This window comes from Pteropus medius, unplaced genomic scaffold (genome assembly GCF_902729225.1).
Source record: "Pteropus medius unplaced genomic scaffold, Ma_sr-lr_union100, whole genome shotgun sequence".
Lineage (NCBI taxonomy): Eukaryota > Metazoa > Chordata > Mammalia > Chiroptera > Pteropodidae > Pteropus > Pteropus medius.
In genome coordinates, this window is record NW_024349800.1 from 30739613 (window position 1) to 30752893 (window position 13281).

General features: G+C 34.7%; 1 protein-coding gene across 3 annotated transcripts in view; it reads left to right on the top strand.

The window, feature by feature from the left end:
• The window catches only part of ASB3 (ankyrin repeat and SOCS box containing 3), an 85417-nt gene that overhangs the window by 65031 nt on the left and 7105 nt on the right, over positions 1–13281 (top strand). For all 3 annotated transcript variants that reach the window (XM_039887167.1, XM_039887165.1, XM_039887166.1), the window contains exon 9: positions 1680–1813. In XM_039887167.1, coding sequence (XP_039743101.1) covers positions 1680–1813 — 134 coding nt within the window. The remainder of the gene's footprint in view (positions 1–1679; positions 1814–13281) is intronic.

Sequence of the window (13281 nt, forward strand, 5' to 3'; positions counted from 1 at the left end):
TAACTGTCACTCATTTATGATTGTACAGCTGCCTTCTACAACGTAATGGTCAGTATAGTATAATAACAACACTTCAGTGGCATTATCAGCATTGGTAAAATAAATTCACCGTTACATTAACTAAAGCTATGTAAACAGATTTATTTCTAGTGTGTTTAGCTAACTGCATAAAAATGACTTTGTATTTGGTCCCAGTGAGACTTAAAGCACATTAACATAGAAAAATGGAACCATTAAAAAAGAAGTAAGGAACCAGAACTAAGTAATCTTTAGTGTGGGGTTTCTAGAAAGGCAAGGAGATTTTTTTACCTTCGAATATACTTTATCATTTCATTTATTCTCAGTATTTCTGGATAAATTGTGAGAAGAAGATGTTTTCCCAAGGCCTTTGTGCAACACTGAGTTCTTCATTACATAAGTTTGCATATTAGAGAATTAAGAATTTGGGAAATAATTTTCATACTCTAAATCAGTCATTTCAAGGATACTTTGACCCTGAATTACAAGAAATAAGTTGTCTTTGAGATGACAAGTTTAGGGTATTATTCAGTTTCTTTTCTTTACTTCTGTTTTTTTCCTCTTTCTTTAGTCCTTGCTTGGTACTATCTCCAAAAAATGACTTTGTAAAGAATTTCTGTTTTTGAAGTAATTGCTAGAGGCCCTAATTATTTTCTTTTTCTTCAAACAGTGTGGTAATAGGGGAGCATCTATGTGATGAGTAATCATGTTTGAATTTATAGTTCTCTTTAAGCTTGGACTACAGTTCATGTTATAAGGGCTACTGAAAATGTAATACTGAAAATTTCAATTCAGTTCTAGTTGTATAACATTTTATAGTTTTAAATGTATGTTTACTATATTTTTTCATATTATTTTCACAAATAGTCCCCTGAAATAGACACGTTAAGTATTATTCTAATTTTAGAGACCAGTATGTAGGGCTTAAAGAGTTTCACCAACATTATTGTAAGTAGTAGAGGTGCTATTAGAAATCAGAACTTTTCTTAGACCAGTGCTCTTTCCATTAGGATTCAAGTGCTTATAAAATTTAGGATCGTTTCTTTTGAGTAGGTTGGTAGGAAATCTGAACTGTTTGCCTTGAATACCTTCTTTCAGTTCTTAGAGACAAAACTTATCCTGGTAATTCCTTTTGAGCTAAATATATAATGGTGAAGGTTATTAGAGGAGGTTGTACATGCCTGGGAGCTGGGTAGAAATAAGCCATCTTTCTCATACACTCAGTTTAGGGATAACTTTGGGTGTTTGGACTTTATCCTTTCAGGACTGTTGAATTATTTGTCTGTAAGGTTGACCAGTCTAGATGTGGTAAGATGGTCCATTTGGGAGTAGATAACTGCAAATCCACTGATGACACTGGTGTTGTCGCTGTCTTTTCTTACAACTACTGTTGGGAAATGGAATGGCAAATTCCCACCCTATACAAGATTGGGGGTTCCTTTTGTCATCTATTGGACAAACACACACAGAGTCAGTTTAGTTTCCTGTAGGAACCTGTAGATGATTATTTATATCCACTGAACTTGCCTCCAGTTACATGAATATTTTTTGGCTGCCTTCCATATTAAGATGTTGTAAGAATAGGTATGTGATGTTTGTTTTCAGGATGAATCCTTGGTGTATTTTTTGTTTAATGGTGTGTTAACATCTTACTAATATAGGATTGACTCAGTCAACGATGATACCCTTATCTTCACTTTGGAGTTTACTAATTGGAGGAGACTTCCTCCAGCTGTTGAAAAGATGCTGTCTGCTCGTGCCTCAAACTCCTCTTGGGCTCTACAGCAACATATTGGTAAGAAAGTACCATTTTAAAACACACTTCACTACTTTTTCTTCTCTTCTTTGTCTGGCTGTGTTGTAATTTTAAGTGATAAGAGTTTTTGGAAAACACATTGAAATTGGGCATCATTTGCATTTTCTTGATGTGGGGAAAGGATGGGATGGGGAGGTTGCGAGGAGGTCATAGTAATTTACTTTAACAAAAATCACATTTACTGATATTTTTATTTAATTATATCCTTTTATTTTTAGTAAAGGTTATATAAACAAAGGTGAGTCCTAAGAATCTTATTAGTGAATATTTAGTTTGTGGTTAGAAAAAAGCTAAACTTAATTTTCCTTTTTGGAGCAAGTCTGTATTTGTGTTCTCTCTTTAATATTTATCACTTCTAAAAGGGAAATATTAACCATCCTTTATTTATACCTGTCCTTATTGAATGTATGCTGCCATTTTGTATATATAACTGTGGAGGTGAGCCGAGTGAAAATTCTGTGAGTTGATTGATATTTGATATGACTGTTTTAAAACAAATTCTCAACTTACTCTCATTTATTAAAATGTTTTTAAGCTAGTTTAAAAAATTAAAAAGTGCACTGTAGATTTTACACAAGGAAACCAGTTTAAACGTAATATGTGCAAAGTATTCCTATTTAATAGTTATTCAGATTTATTTTACTTTATATTGTTAACCAGATTGTATGTCTTAAGTTAGGAAAATTATTTCTTCACTGATATTTTTATGTTAAATATAACTCTTTATAAAACATGTTGAATAGGCTTTTAACAAGTGAACTTATGTATATGTAGAAATGTCTTCTAATTTCTTGGGAAATTATGTTTAAGTACATTTTCTCAAAAACAGACATTCAGGAAAATATACTCTTGAACTGAGGTATATTTAAACTGTTAAAGGGTTTCTGTTGAAGAAAAACGTAATCTAAGCCAGAATTTTTTTTAATGATAATGTTGAAAAACTCACTTGCATGTAATTCTTAATGTTGAGAATTGAACCTGCTTTTACTATTATGTATCTGCAGCAGTAGAGAACAACTATCAATTCAGAACAGGTAAAATGTGGGACAGCGGACTTGGGAACAGAAAATCAAAAGAGGGAGCATATACCAAATGGGAGAATCATTGCAGTGTATTAATTAGAAAGATACTTGAGAGTTTACTCTTAAGAATTTAACATATGGTAAGTTTGTCCATATGAAGGTAAAAATTGAGCACGAGTGCATTACCCTGCCGTAGTTTGAATTCATCAAGAACTTTTTGTTTAATTAGGCACTAGGTAGAGCTTGTATAGGGTAATAATCATCATCTCTTAAGAGGATTTTATTTTGCTGAAGACTTGCAAAGCCTTTCTCAGAAGTATTAATGTACCTAATGCTGGTCTATTTCTGTAGCCAGACTGCTTTTCTTGGTTCCAGTCCCACATATCCAACTGCCTTTTGGATATCTCCACTTGGTATCCCACATTTTCACATATCCAAAATTTGAACTTGTCATTTTTCCTATGACTCCTGTTGTTCCTACTGTCTGTTTTCTGGTTTAGGAGGTGAGATGATTTGAGAGTGCTATTTACTAAGAAAGTGAGTTATCCCTGGCAGCTGTTTGTATTTTTTTTTCATCCATATCAACGGTGTTCAGCAGGGATGGTTTTGCCCCACAAGGGATATTTGGCAATGTCTGCAAACATTTTTTGGTTGTCACAACTGGTAAGGGTGCTTTTGCCATCTAGGGAGTAGAGGCCAGGCGTGCTGCTAAATAAGCTACATGGGACAACCCCCCAACAAAGAATTATCTGGCCCCAAAAGTCAGTAGTGCTGAGGTTGAGAAATCCTGATCCACAATGACTCTTGTGTTGTCCGGTCTTAAGGTCTTTTATTCCTATCCTAGAAAGACTTTTTAACCCTGTTCTTATTGCAGACTACTTAGAAAAAGTGTATGTTTTCCTCCTAGTTGTATTGGCCTTCTCGGGTATTCTTCAGCTGGTCCTCTTTGCAGATAATGGGAGCCATTACTATGTTAGATTTTAGTAAGGCTGGGAGGAAAAGATATGCCCATCTACTCAGCTGCTGGAGTTTCAGATGGGATTATGATTCTTTTCCTTTTTGTAATTCAGAGCTCTCTCGATGCACCCAGCTCCCTTTTCTCCTTCGATTTTCAGGACACTCATGTCTGCATATTAGTCATCTGTACTCTTCTCTCCTTTATTTGTATGATAGTCTTACTTTCACCTCACTTTCTTCAGTAACTTATCGTGGCATTAAAAACTACCTTGTCAATATATTCCTTTAAATTTTTTGCTAAAGATGCTTCTTGCAGCTCTACCACTGTTAGTAAGCTCCTAGATAATTCCAGCTCCCTAGCTCCTTCAGGTATACCAGTCTCTATCCCAAGGGAAAGACTTTCTCCATTTTTTTCCTAAGCCCTTTTCAAGTCCTGGAGATGCCGCATACATGGCCAAAATTCTCCTTTTTTCACCTTTTTCTCTCTAAGGAAATAGCAACTTGCCCTGGTAGTTTGTAAATATAAAAAAAGTTCCTTTGCTGCTCATTCTTGAATTATCAAATCAGATTTGTCTTCAAAAGTTTTCTTGCATCAGAAAATAAATGTATACCAGGTGAAATTTACTGACTGGTTGTAGCTTTAATAACCGTTTTTGATCATGTGCCTTATATGTGCCTCTTAGAAACACATCCATTTAACTACCATGTAGCACTTAACATCTTAGTCAAAAAATTCACCAACCTCTGAACTGTCCAAGATCAAGTCTAAGTAATTAAATTATGGATAAAAGCACTTGGCTTTAGTTCATCCTAAACTTTTAATGATCAAATATGTATAATTCTTTCAAGAGTATTTTATAGATCTGGATCCTAAAAAGGATCCTAAAAGGGCTCCAGGAAACTTTCTTGATCTGTTCATTTCAGAATTCCTCTGCTTTGTTCTAAAAAGGATTTAAAACAGTTTGTAATGTAGATTATAACAAAAAACAGTAAAACAGAACTTAAAAGTGGAAGCAAGAGAAAAATGAAAAAGGCGGTGATGGATATAAAGTGGGGCCAGGGAAAGCATAGCATGGTAATCTGAAACTTGCTAGGCCGTAAACTTGGCTCTGACTGAGCTCTGTAGTCATTGATATTGGGTAACAGAATTCATAAGATAAAACAAACTCATTGCTCAGAAGTAAAGAAAGTTTCCTGGACAATGTCTTGGTAATCATGGTTTCTTGGGACTTTATTTTACCTATCTTCAATGTGAACTGTTGCTATTGTATCAAAGTATAAATCAGCAAAAGCAATTCTTAAGTTGTCAGTACAGTGTAGTCCAGGTACTCAGGTCTCTGCTGCTCTAAATTAACCAGGGTTAGATTTATAACATCTGGAGGAATGGATGACTTCTGTGCACTTTGAGCAGTTCTGTCTAAATATTCTGTCTCTCATTTCAATTTTTAACAGTAGTAGTAATGAGTTAAAGATTATACTACCTAAGAAGTATCAGAGTACAGCTATTTTGTGTTGCAGATTGAGTTGAGAACATATTTTTAAGAGATAGTTGATCTTAAAAGTAGAAGCAAAAGGAAAATGAAAAGTAAAGATTGATCTGTGATAGGCTAAGAATTCTGTTGCAAAACCCAAGGAACATTATGAGGACTCCTTCCAGAATGTGGGCTGAACAAGTATCCACGATTGAAACTTTGAGTAGTGCTCCTAGTTTTGAGCAATGCTCCTTCCTTATGTACTCTTCAAGATAAACCATTTGTGGTAATTAAGCACAGTAAGCTAACTACATGTGGCAACTTATGTGATTGTTATATTTACAGTTAAAGATTGGCGAATAACTACCAGAAACAAAATTTAAGTTTGAGAAGGTTCATAGTTGATCTATAATCCTTTCTGGTAATAATTTTTTTCTAGATTTATTGAGATATAATTGACATATAACATTGTGTAAGTTTTGACTGTACCTTTCTGGTAATAATTAACTAGCATTCCAGTTGTCTCCTCAAGCCATTTCTAGTTTAAGGCAGTGAAACATATCCATTTTTAAAAGAATACTCTTTTTTTCTGTTTTCTATATCAAGAGCATGTATCTTATTAAAAAGATGCCAGGTGGGGCACAATCTTATTTCAGACTTATGGAAAATTTTAACTCCTCTGCTACTTTGATTCTCATGGTATTAACATGGTGTAGGTTCTGCATGGACATCAGGCAGAGTAAAATGGTTAAAGGTTGGATGGAGCTCTGGAATAAAATCACACACTTCTACTACTTTCTAGTTATAGAGAGTTTACTTATATCTCTGAACCTTGGTTTCCTCAATTATAGGAAGGAATAATAATAGTACCTCCCTCACATCATTTACACAATGGATTTTATCGTTGTGGAAGAGACAGACCTCAATTAACTGAGTTCCGTTTCATTTTCCTCTTCCTTGGAACACAGCCTTGACTGTCATGTGATTGGCATAAGTGGTAAAAGAAAGCAGTAGACATTTGGGTATGAGTTTGATATGCTGTCACTTTCCTTGCTAAGGAAATCTGAAAGTCATATTTGAGATGGCAGTGACATAAGATAGAAGTAACCTGGAACCACTTCACTGTCACTTCAGGATACCTGCCCTGGAGAATCACCTGACCTGAAGAAGATTTTGCATGAGCAAGAATTAAACCTTTGTTTGTTAAGACACTGGTTTTAAGGATTTACATGTTAGCCTGTAACCAAGCTAACCCATAACCAAATCCTGTTGCAGAGGCAATGACCAAGGAAAGGTTAATAAAAGCTATAAATAATGTAGTGTAGTATACTTGGTAGTGAGTATTTATATAAATGCTTTGTGGTGGAATAACTCAACGAAAGCCTAGTAGCTCCTTATTTAAACATTGATTTGCAAAACCCCAACTTGGAGTTTTTAGATAAAATGTGCAATAAACTGAAAAGTTTGGCGGGACTGAGGAAATATGGGGAGTAAAGAGTTGCCTTTTTGCAACTATAGAATAAATTCATTGTCTCTAGTCACAAGGGCTATGCCCATAGAATTAATAAAGCTGAGTATTTCGTGAGACTCAGAGCCTACTATTCACAATGATTTTTTTTTAATTCTAAAGTATTTTCTCTAGATTATTATTAATCTAGGTGAGATAGTATCACTAAGAACCCCATCGGTAATTGCCTTTCATCTTCAGAAATTAAACTTGTTATCTTCTCTTTGTAGAGTAGAAAACTTTTGACTTGATACCTGTTGTGTTGTGGGGTCTTGACAACTTCAGCAGAAGCCTGCTTTGATTAACATTGTCCTGCAGACTGCCCTTATTATTAGATTTAAGAGCCTGACTTAGTTTTACTTTTTCATGAAAATTTTGTAATTAACTTAAAATTTTAAAAAAGTTCCATCTGCTCTCTTATAATTTTGGCCCCACAGAACCTCTTAGTAATCCAAATGGTTTAATTAATTAATTAATTAAGTAATTAATTTTTGTGGTGAGGAAATCCTTACCAAACTAGGTAGTGATGAGTTGTATGCACATTTGCTGAGACATTTTGTGCTGTTACAACTGTTTTTATGTTGTCAGCAGTCTGTTGGTAAGCTAAGAGAGAAAATGTTACCCTGGAACAATTAAAACAGAAATTTTTAAAAGTGTATTAAGTACCAGCCCACCAAATAGTATTAGAAAGCCCATGTGACTTTCCAGATATGGACTGCATTGCATATGTGTGTCGGCAGACCCCTAGACAGCTATATCCCACTTGGAAGAAAAGAAAATTATTTTCCACATCCCAAATATCTATTTTAAGGTAGAGAGGCAGTAAGGACAGAGCTTTAGCTTCTGATAACTTGTTAATTTCAGAACTTTTAAACACTCAATCTATAATTTTTATTAGTTCCAAATGTGACCACAGGCAGAAATTTCAGTGAAGAGAAACTATCCTGTAAGTTTTTCTGTAGGTAGGCATTTATAAATCTAGATGTTTTTATTCATCAATTTCTTAATGAAGGGATTCTTTAATTACATGTCAACTATGTATCAGACACTGATTTAGAATCTATGAATGAAAAATAAAGTGAACATAATTCTTTAGTGCACTGGCTAAAAGGGAATGATATGAGGTCATGCCAGAATTTTCTTTTTCTTTTTAAGATAAGAGAGGCTGAACATGTTTTATAGATCAAGGTGCCTCTGTGAAAAAAAAAAATCACACAAACAAACATTAAAGATTTGGAGATAAAAGCAATAATATATATAATAAGATTTCAGATAAGTCAGAGATGAGATTAGCCTCAAATAGGTCCATTTTTTTTTTTTTAGAAGAAGAGATATGAGGATGGGGTGAATATAGATAAGTTTATAGTTTGAGGATTAGATGCTCAGAGGAAGAGACTAGAGTACCTTTTGTTTTTACTTTGAAGTAGGAAGTGAAGTCTTGCTAATTAAGAAAGAGGTTGAAGTGAGAGTTGGGTAGGGGACGTGATGATTTAGAATGGTTGTTTTGGGAAAGAATTGGGAACCAGTGAAAGATTTGCTGAGCAACCCTGTGGGCCTGGTCGAAGTTGGAAGTGGTACTTCTTCACGTGGTTATATGATCATTCTTTTCCCCCCGACGTTGCTTTGCTTTCTCTGTATTGGGATGCAGAAGGAAAATGGTTAAGATTGATCCTGGGGATTTTCAGAGCAGATACAGAGAATTGAGATGGTAAAATAAAATAATATAAGTTATGGGCCTATGGAATAGAGTTTACATAGGAAAGGAAATGATAAAGGAAGGAGGGACCTCTGATTGACTAGACAGCAGGAGGAGTCAGGGGACCTGAGATCTCAGTGATATTAAAGATTGGGTGTAGTGGCAGTAAGGGAGAGCAAACTCTGGAAGGAAAGGAAGTAGTGTATGTTGAAATTTAAAGACAGAAAAACATGGGTCTGAAAACGGTGCAGAACTATGAGAATGCTAAACTTGCCTCCTAGACCTGTGATAGGTATGACAAAGTGTGAAAGAATGAGAAAAATCTATTTAATAATTGATTAAAGAAATAATTTCTTTGGGAATCAGGCTTTTGTGAGGACAAGAGGTAGAGTGTTCTGCACAGTGTTCTAGATGTAGGAAAATTTGTTTATGGTAAAGTGGGAGTTCCTGAGAACTTTATGAAAAGATTTTGGCGGGAGTTAGATTTTGCTTTATAATGTTGAGGTTAATTTTTTCCTGTCAGACTGCAGTTAGGGAAATGAAAAATGGATTTTTATTTTCTGAGAGATTCTGAGATCATGATTCATTCTTTCATTTGATAATCACAAGAAAATGCTTTGGCTAAACGATTTTACTTAATTTTCAAATATTCCAAACTCCAGAGAGGCATTCTAAAGGTGGGAGAGAGGAAGGTGAAATTGCTTATCAATGATTAAGTTCCCTTTCATTTGATCTTTTCTCTAATAGTAAGGTTATAGTTGTAAGAATCGAGCTTTCATCTCCGCCCCCTCCCACTCCAATTAGCATGTGTGGTCCAATGCCTTGTACTTATATGTATCCATATGGGTTAGGTCAGTGCTTCTCAAAGTGGGGTGCATGGGATTGGTCATGTAGTCACACTTGTGGTATGCTTTGGTGAATTGTAGTTCATGTGTGATTATTCAGTGACCTATGATTACATCACTTATTTTAAGCAATTCTCAAAAATTGGTTAAGAAGCTTAAGAAGATTTCTGCAAAGAAAAGAAACAGTGTTTTGTGTGGATAATACTAAAGATACGAGTATTAGTGAACCAACAAAATAATTGTAGAACTGCACTCCTGTTTTTTTATCAGTCACGTTTTGTGGTAAAAATGGCAACTACCTAATCTGAGCTAACAAGAAGTTCAGAAGTATCAAGAAAAGTATTTAAAATATGATTCACCTTTACTAATATTAACAGTGAGCCTTAACCTTAGGATATAGTATGCCTTGAGATACTAGGTAATGAAAAAAATAGTAAAACACTCTAAGCATCCAAAACATGAAGACAAACTCTGTGACTCTTTTCATCAATATTTAAATCATAATGATGCTCAATTCATTATTTTTACAAAATTTACTAAGCATAGTAATAAATGCTTAGAGCTCTTTTTAAGTTTTCTTATTCAGTAGTGAAAAGACAAAAAGTCACACACCATTTGGGAAACACACTTTCTTGCTGCCATAGGAAAACTGGCTGAAATAATATGGAGATGCAGTAAAATATGTTTCTTATTAGCAAATATTATTGAAAGAACCATAGAAAACATTGCTAAAGAGTTAAAGAAAAGAGTAAAATGAAATAACCCTGCAGGTAAGAAGTATGATATACTAAGTTGGAAGAAGATATGTAATATTTATAACATCTCAGCTTAAGGTATTTAAGATTCTGTTTCAGTAAGAAAATAGTTACTTTTCTGAGAGCCACTGAAGGAAATTTGTACCAGAAAGGATATATTTGCAACAGTGAAGACAATTGAAAAATGGTTTTTTTGGCAAAGCTATGTAAGAATGACTACTCATGGAGTGGCTTACTTTTCTGTCAATGTAAGGAAATAGAGATAACATCATACATGAAATGAGTTTATTACCTCATTAATAGTCAGAATAATACAGAAAACCAGAGGAGTTAAAACCAGAAGTACGTGAAATAATACTGTTGTGGATAATTTTATAAAAACATGACCTTTAAAATATATTAGAGTATTTGTAGTACTTAATAATGAGATAGGAATGACCATGATTATTGTTTATATATACAGAGGTTTGCTTATTATCTGTGACACAATATATGAGAGTCCTTGAACTTAAAAATGAATTATGTACTTTTGTGAAGCTACAACTGTGTTCCAATTTTCTTAACCATCTTTCTTAGTGATAAATAGCTATCGGTAGTATAAAACCTAGTACATATTTTCTAAAAAATTTGTTGATTTAAGATAAAGATGACATTTTAACTGAATGAGAAAGAACCTGATTTCTGAAACTTTGCTATGGGGAGATGCTTTTGAAAACAGATGCTGGGTCAGCCCCACCCCTGTTTCTTAGCCTGGCCTCAGGTTCTCTGATTTTTCTGTGTCCCTCTGAGTGAGCCCCTCTGTTGCCAGCTGTCTGCATGGCTCTCTACTGCCCTTTCTTCTGTCCCACTCGATCTAGTCTCAGTGGCATTTTATCTAATGGCTACCATCTAAATAAAAACCCTTCTCTCCTAAACCTCTCCACTCTCCATCTACGCACTCTGCCTCATTTCTCTTCCTAACATTTCTTATTCCTGACACTGTTTATTTAGTCATTGTTTGTTTGTTTGTTTATCATCTTTCTCTTCTTGCCAAAGTAGGAGCTCCATGAGGGAAGGATTTTATCAGTTTTGTTCACTGCTGTGTTCCCAACACTGGAGGATGGCAGACTCTCAAGCCGAAAAACAGATGAAAGGAACTAGAAATTTATCTGTCTTTTTTCTTCATTACTGGCAGGGATTTTCAGTTATTAAAGACTTATTATTTTTAGGGACAGTTATTAGTATCTGACTTGAAGCAAATTCTCTGTCATGGAAGTTCCTCACATTGCTCAGAAGCACTGGAATCTTCCTGAATTCTCTTTGATGGTGGTTCTACCCAATCCACCCCACTCATGAGCATTGCAGATGTCATTCCCTGGGGTTTGTGCATTCCCAGGGAACTAACTCTTTGCTAGTCATTGTGGTTTGGCTAAAGCTGTGTCTGCACAGTCAGTGTATGTCTCTACAAGGTACAAATCATATGCAGATCTGGAATATGAATGTGTGGCAGACACAGCTAATGGCTCCATCCATATCCCCTTACCTCCACCTCTAAATGAATGAATGAATGAATAAATAAATAAATAAATAAATAGTAAAGGAAAGAAAGGGAAGAAAACAGATGCTAGGAAATATTTGTATTATGTTATTTCCTTGCCAGAAACAATGTGTGTCACCTAGAAAAACTTCATATTGACACATTTAAAATACATGGAAACAGTATCCATGGGTTTTGAATACTTTTAATAAAAATATAAAAAAGTAAACTGTCTAAATAGCTTATAAGTTGATTGATATCAGGAAAAACAAATTTACCATGTGAATTTTGATAAACTTTTGCATAATTGGTAGATGGGATAGGATAATATCCTAATTAGTTCAGCTAAGCCATGATATACTTCTTCCATTTGATTCTACATGCTTTTGTAAGATATTGTTTTCAGCTTCATCAGCCCTTATCACCAGGTATCAAAATAAACTGGACCTAGAACCAAACTTGGAATTGCTGAGTCACTAAGATTTAAATTAATTAAGTTTATTAAATCACCTTGCTCTTATTAAGATATTGTTAATATTTTTAGTAAAAGCAAAAAAGATTTTATACTTTTAATAAATAAAGTTATTTAAAATATAGATCTTATTTCATTAGCTTATTTTTTTGGTTTTGTGTCTGTTTTGTAGTGCAAACAATGTTAATTTGATAGTATACACATATAATTTGTATGTAAGTAAATATCCACACATTGGGGTTATTTACTCAAAGACTAATTGGGTATGCAGTCATTTGGGGATCACTAGATTAGATGGTGTCTAGGATTTGTATGATATTTTACACTTTATAAAATACTTTTGCTAAAATGTTCTAACTTGAACCTCATCAACAACCTTTGATGCAGAGAGGTGTCATTATGCCCATTTTATAGAGGAGGAACTGAAGGCCAGCATATTTAAATGTCTTGCCCAGTATCACACAACTAGTTAATAGGGGCTTCTCAATTCCAGCATAGGTCTTATTATTGAATGATACTCTTTCTGTTTATTACATTCATAATGTACTGGTCATTCTTCAGGTTTTGATTTCCTGCCTTAATCTGTTTATTATTTATTTTTCAGAGTCCTTGGGTAGTTGCTTTTTGTATTTTGTTTAGCGTTTTTAGTAGTAATCAGTGGAAGAAAGACTGCAGGTAATTAAGAAAGATGAAAGCCAATCAGAAAGATAATATATTAATGATGAAAATATAAATTGCATGGGGTGACTCCATAGTGTAGTGGTTAGCATGTCTGCTTTACACGCGGAAGGTCTTGGGTTCACGCCCCATGTGGAGCCGTGGACCATAACCCCAGTTGCGCCAGGCCCCAGTTGCGCCAGGCCCCAGTTGCTCCAGGCCTTGGGTGCGCCAGGCCCCAGGTGCACGCCGCAAGCTTGTGGGAAGAGATGCCCGCCTTCAGAGATCCAGTTCTTAAGGGGAAACAGCAACATCCATAGGTCAGGGGTTGAAGCAGGGCGGGAATTAAAGAGGGGGGGAAAATATATAGATAGATAGATAGATAGATAGATAAACTTATGTTTATACCAAATTGAAAATGATTGGGTTATAAAAGTAACTCAAAAGTATAGCATGGTTTTAGACATTATTTTTTAAGCTGTGATCAGTGCCATAATCCAGGAAGAGAGAGATTTATTTAACGAGTTAAAATCTAGTTTTAATAGGTT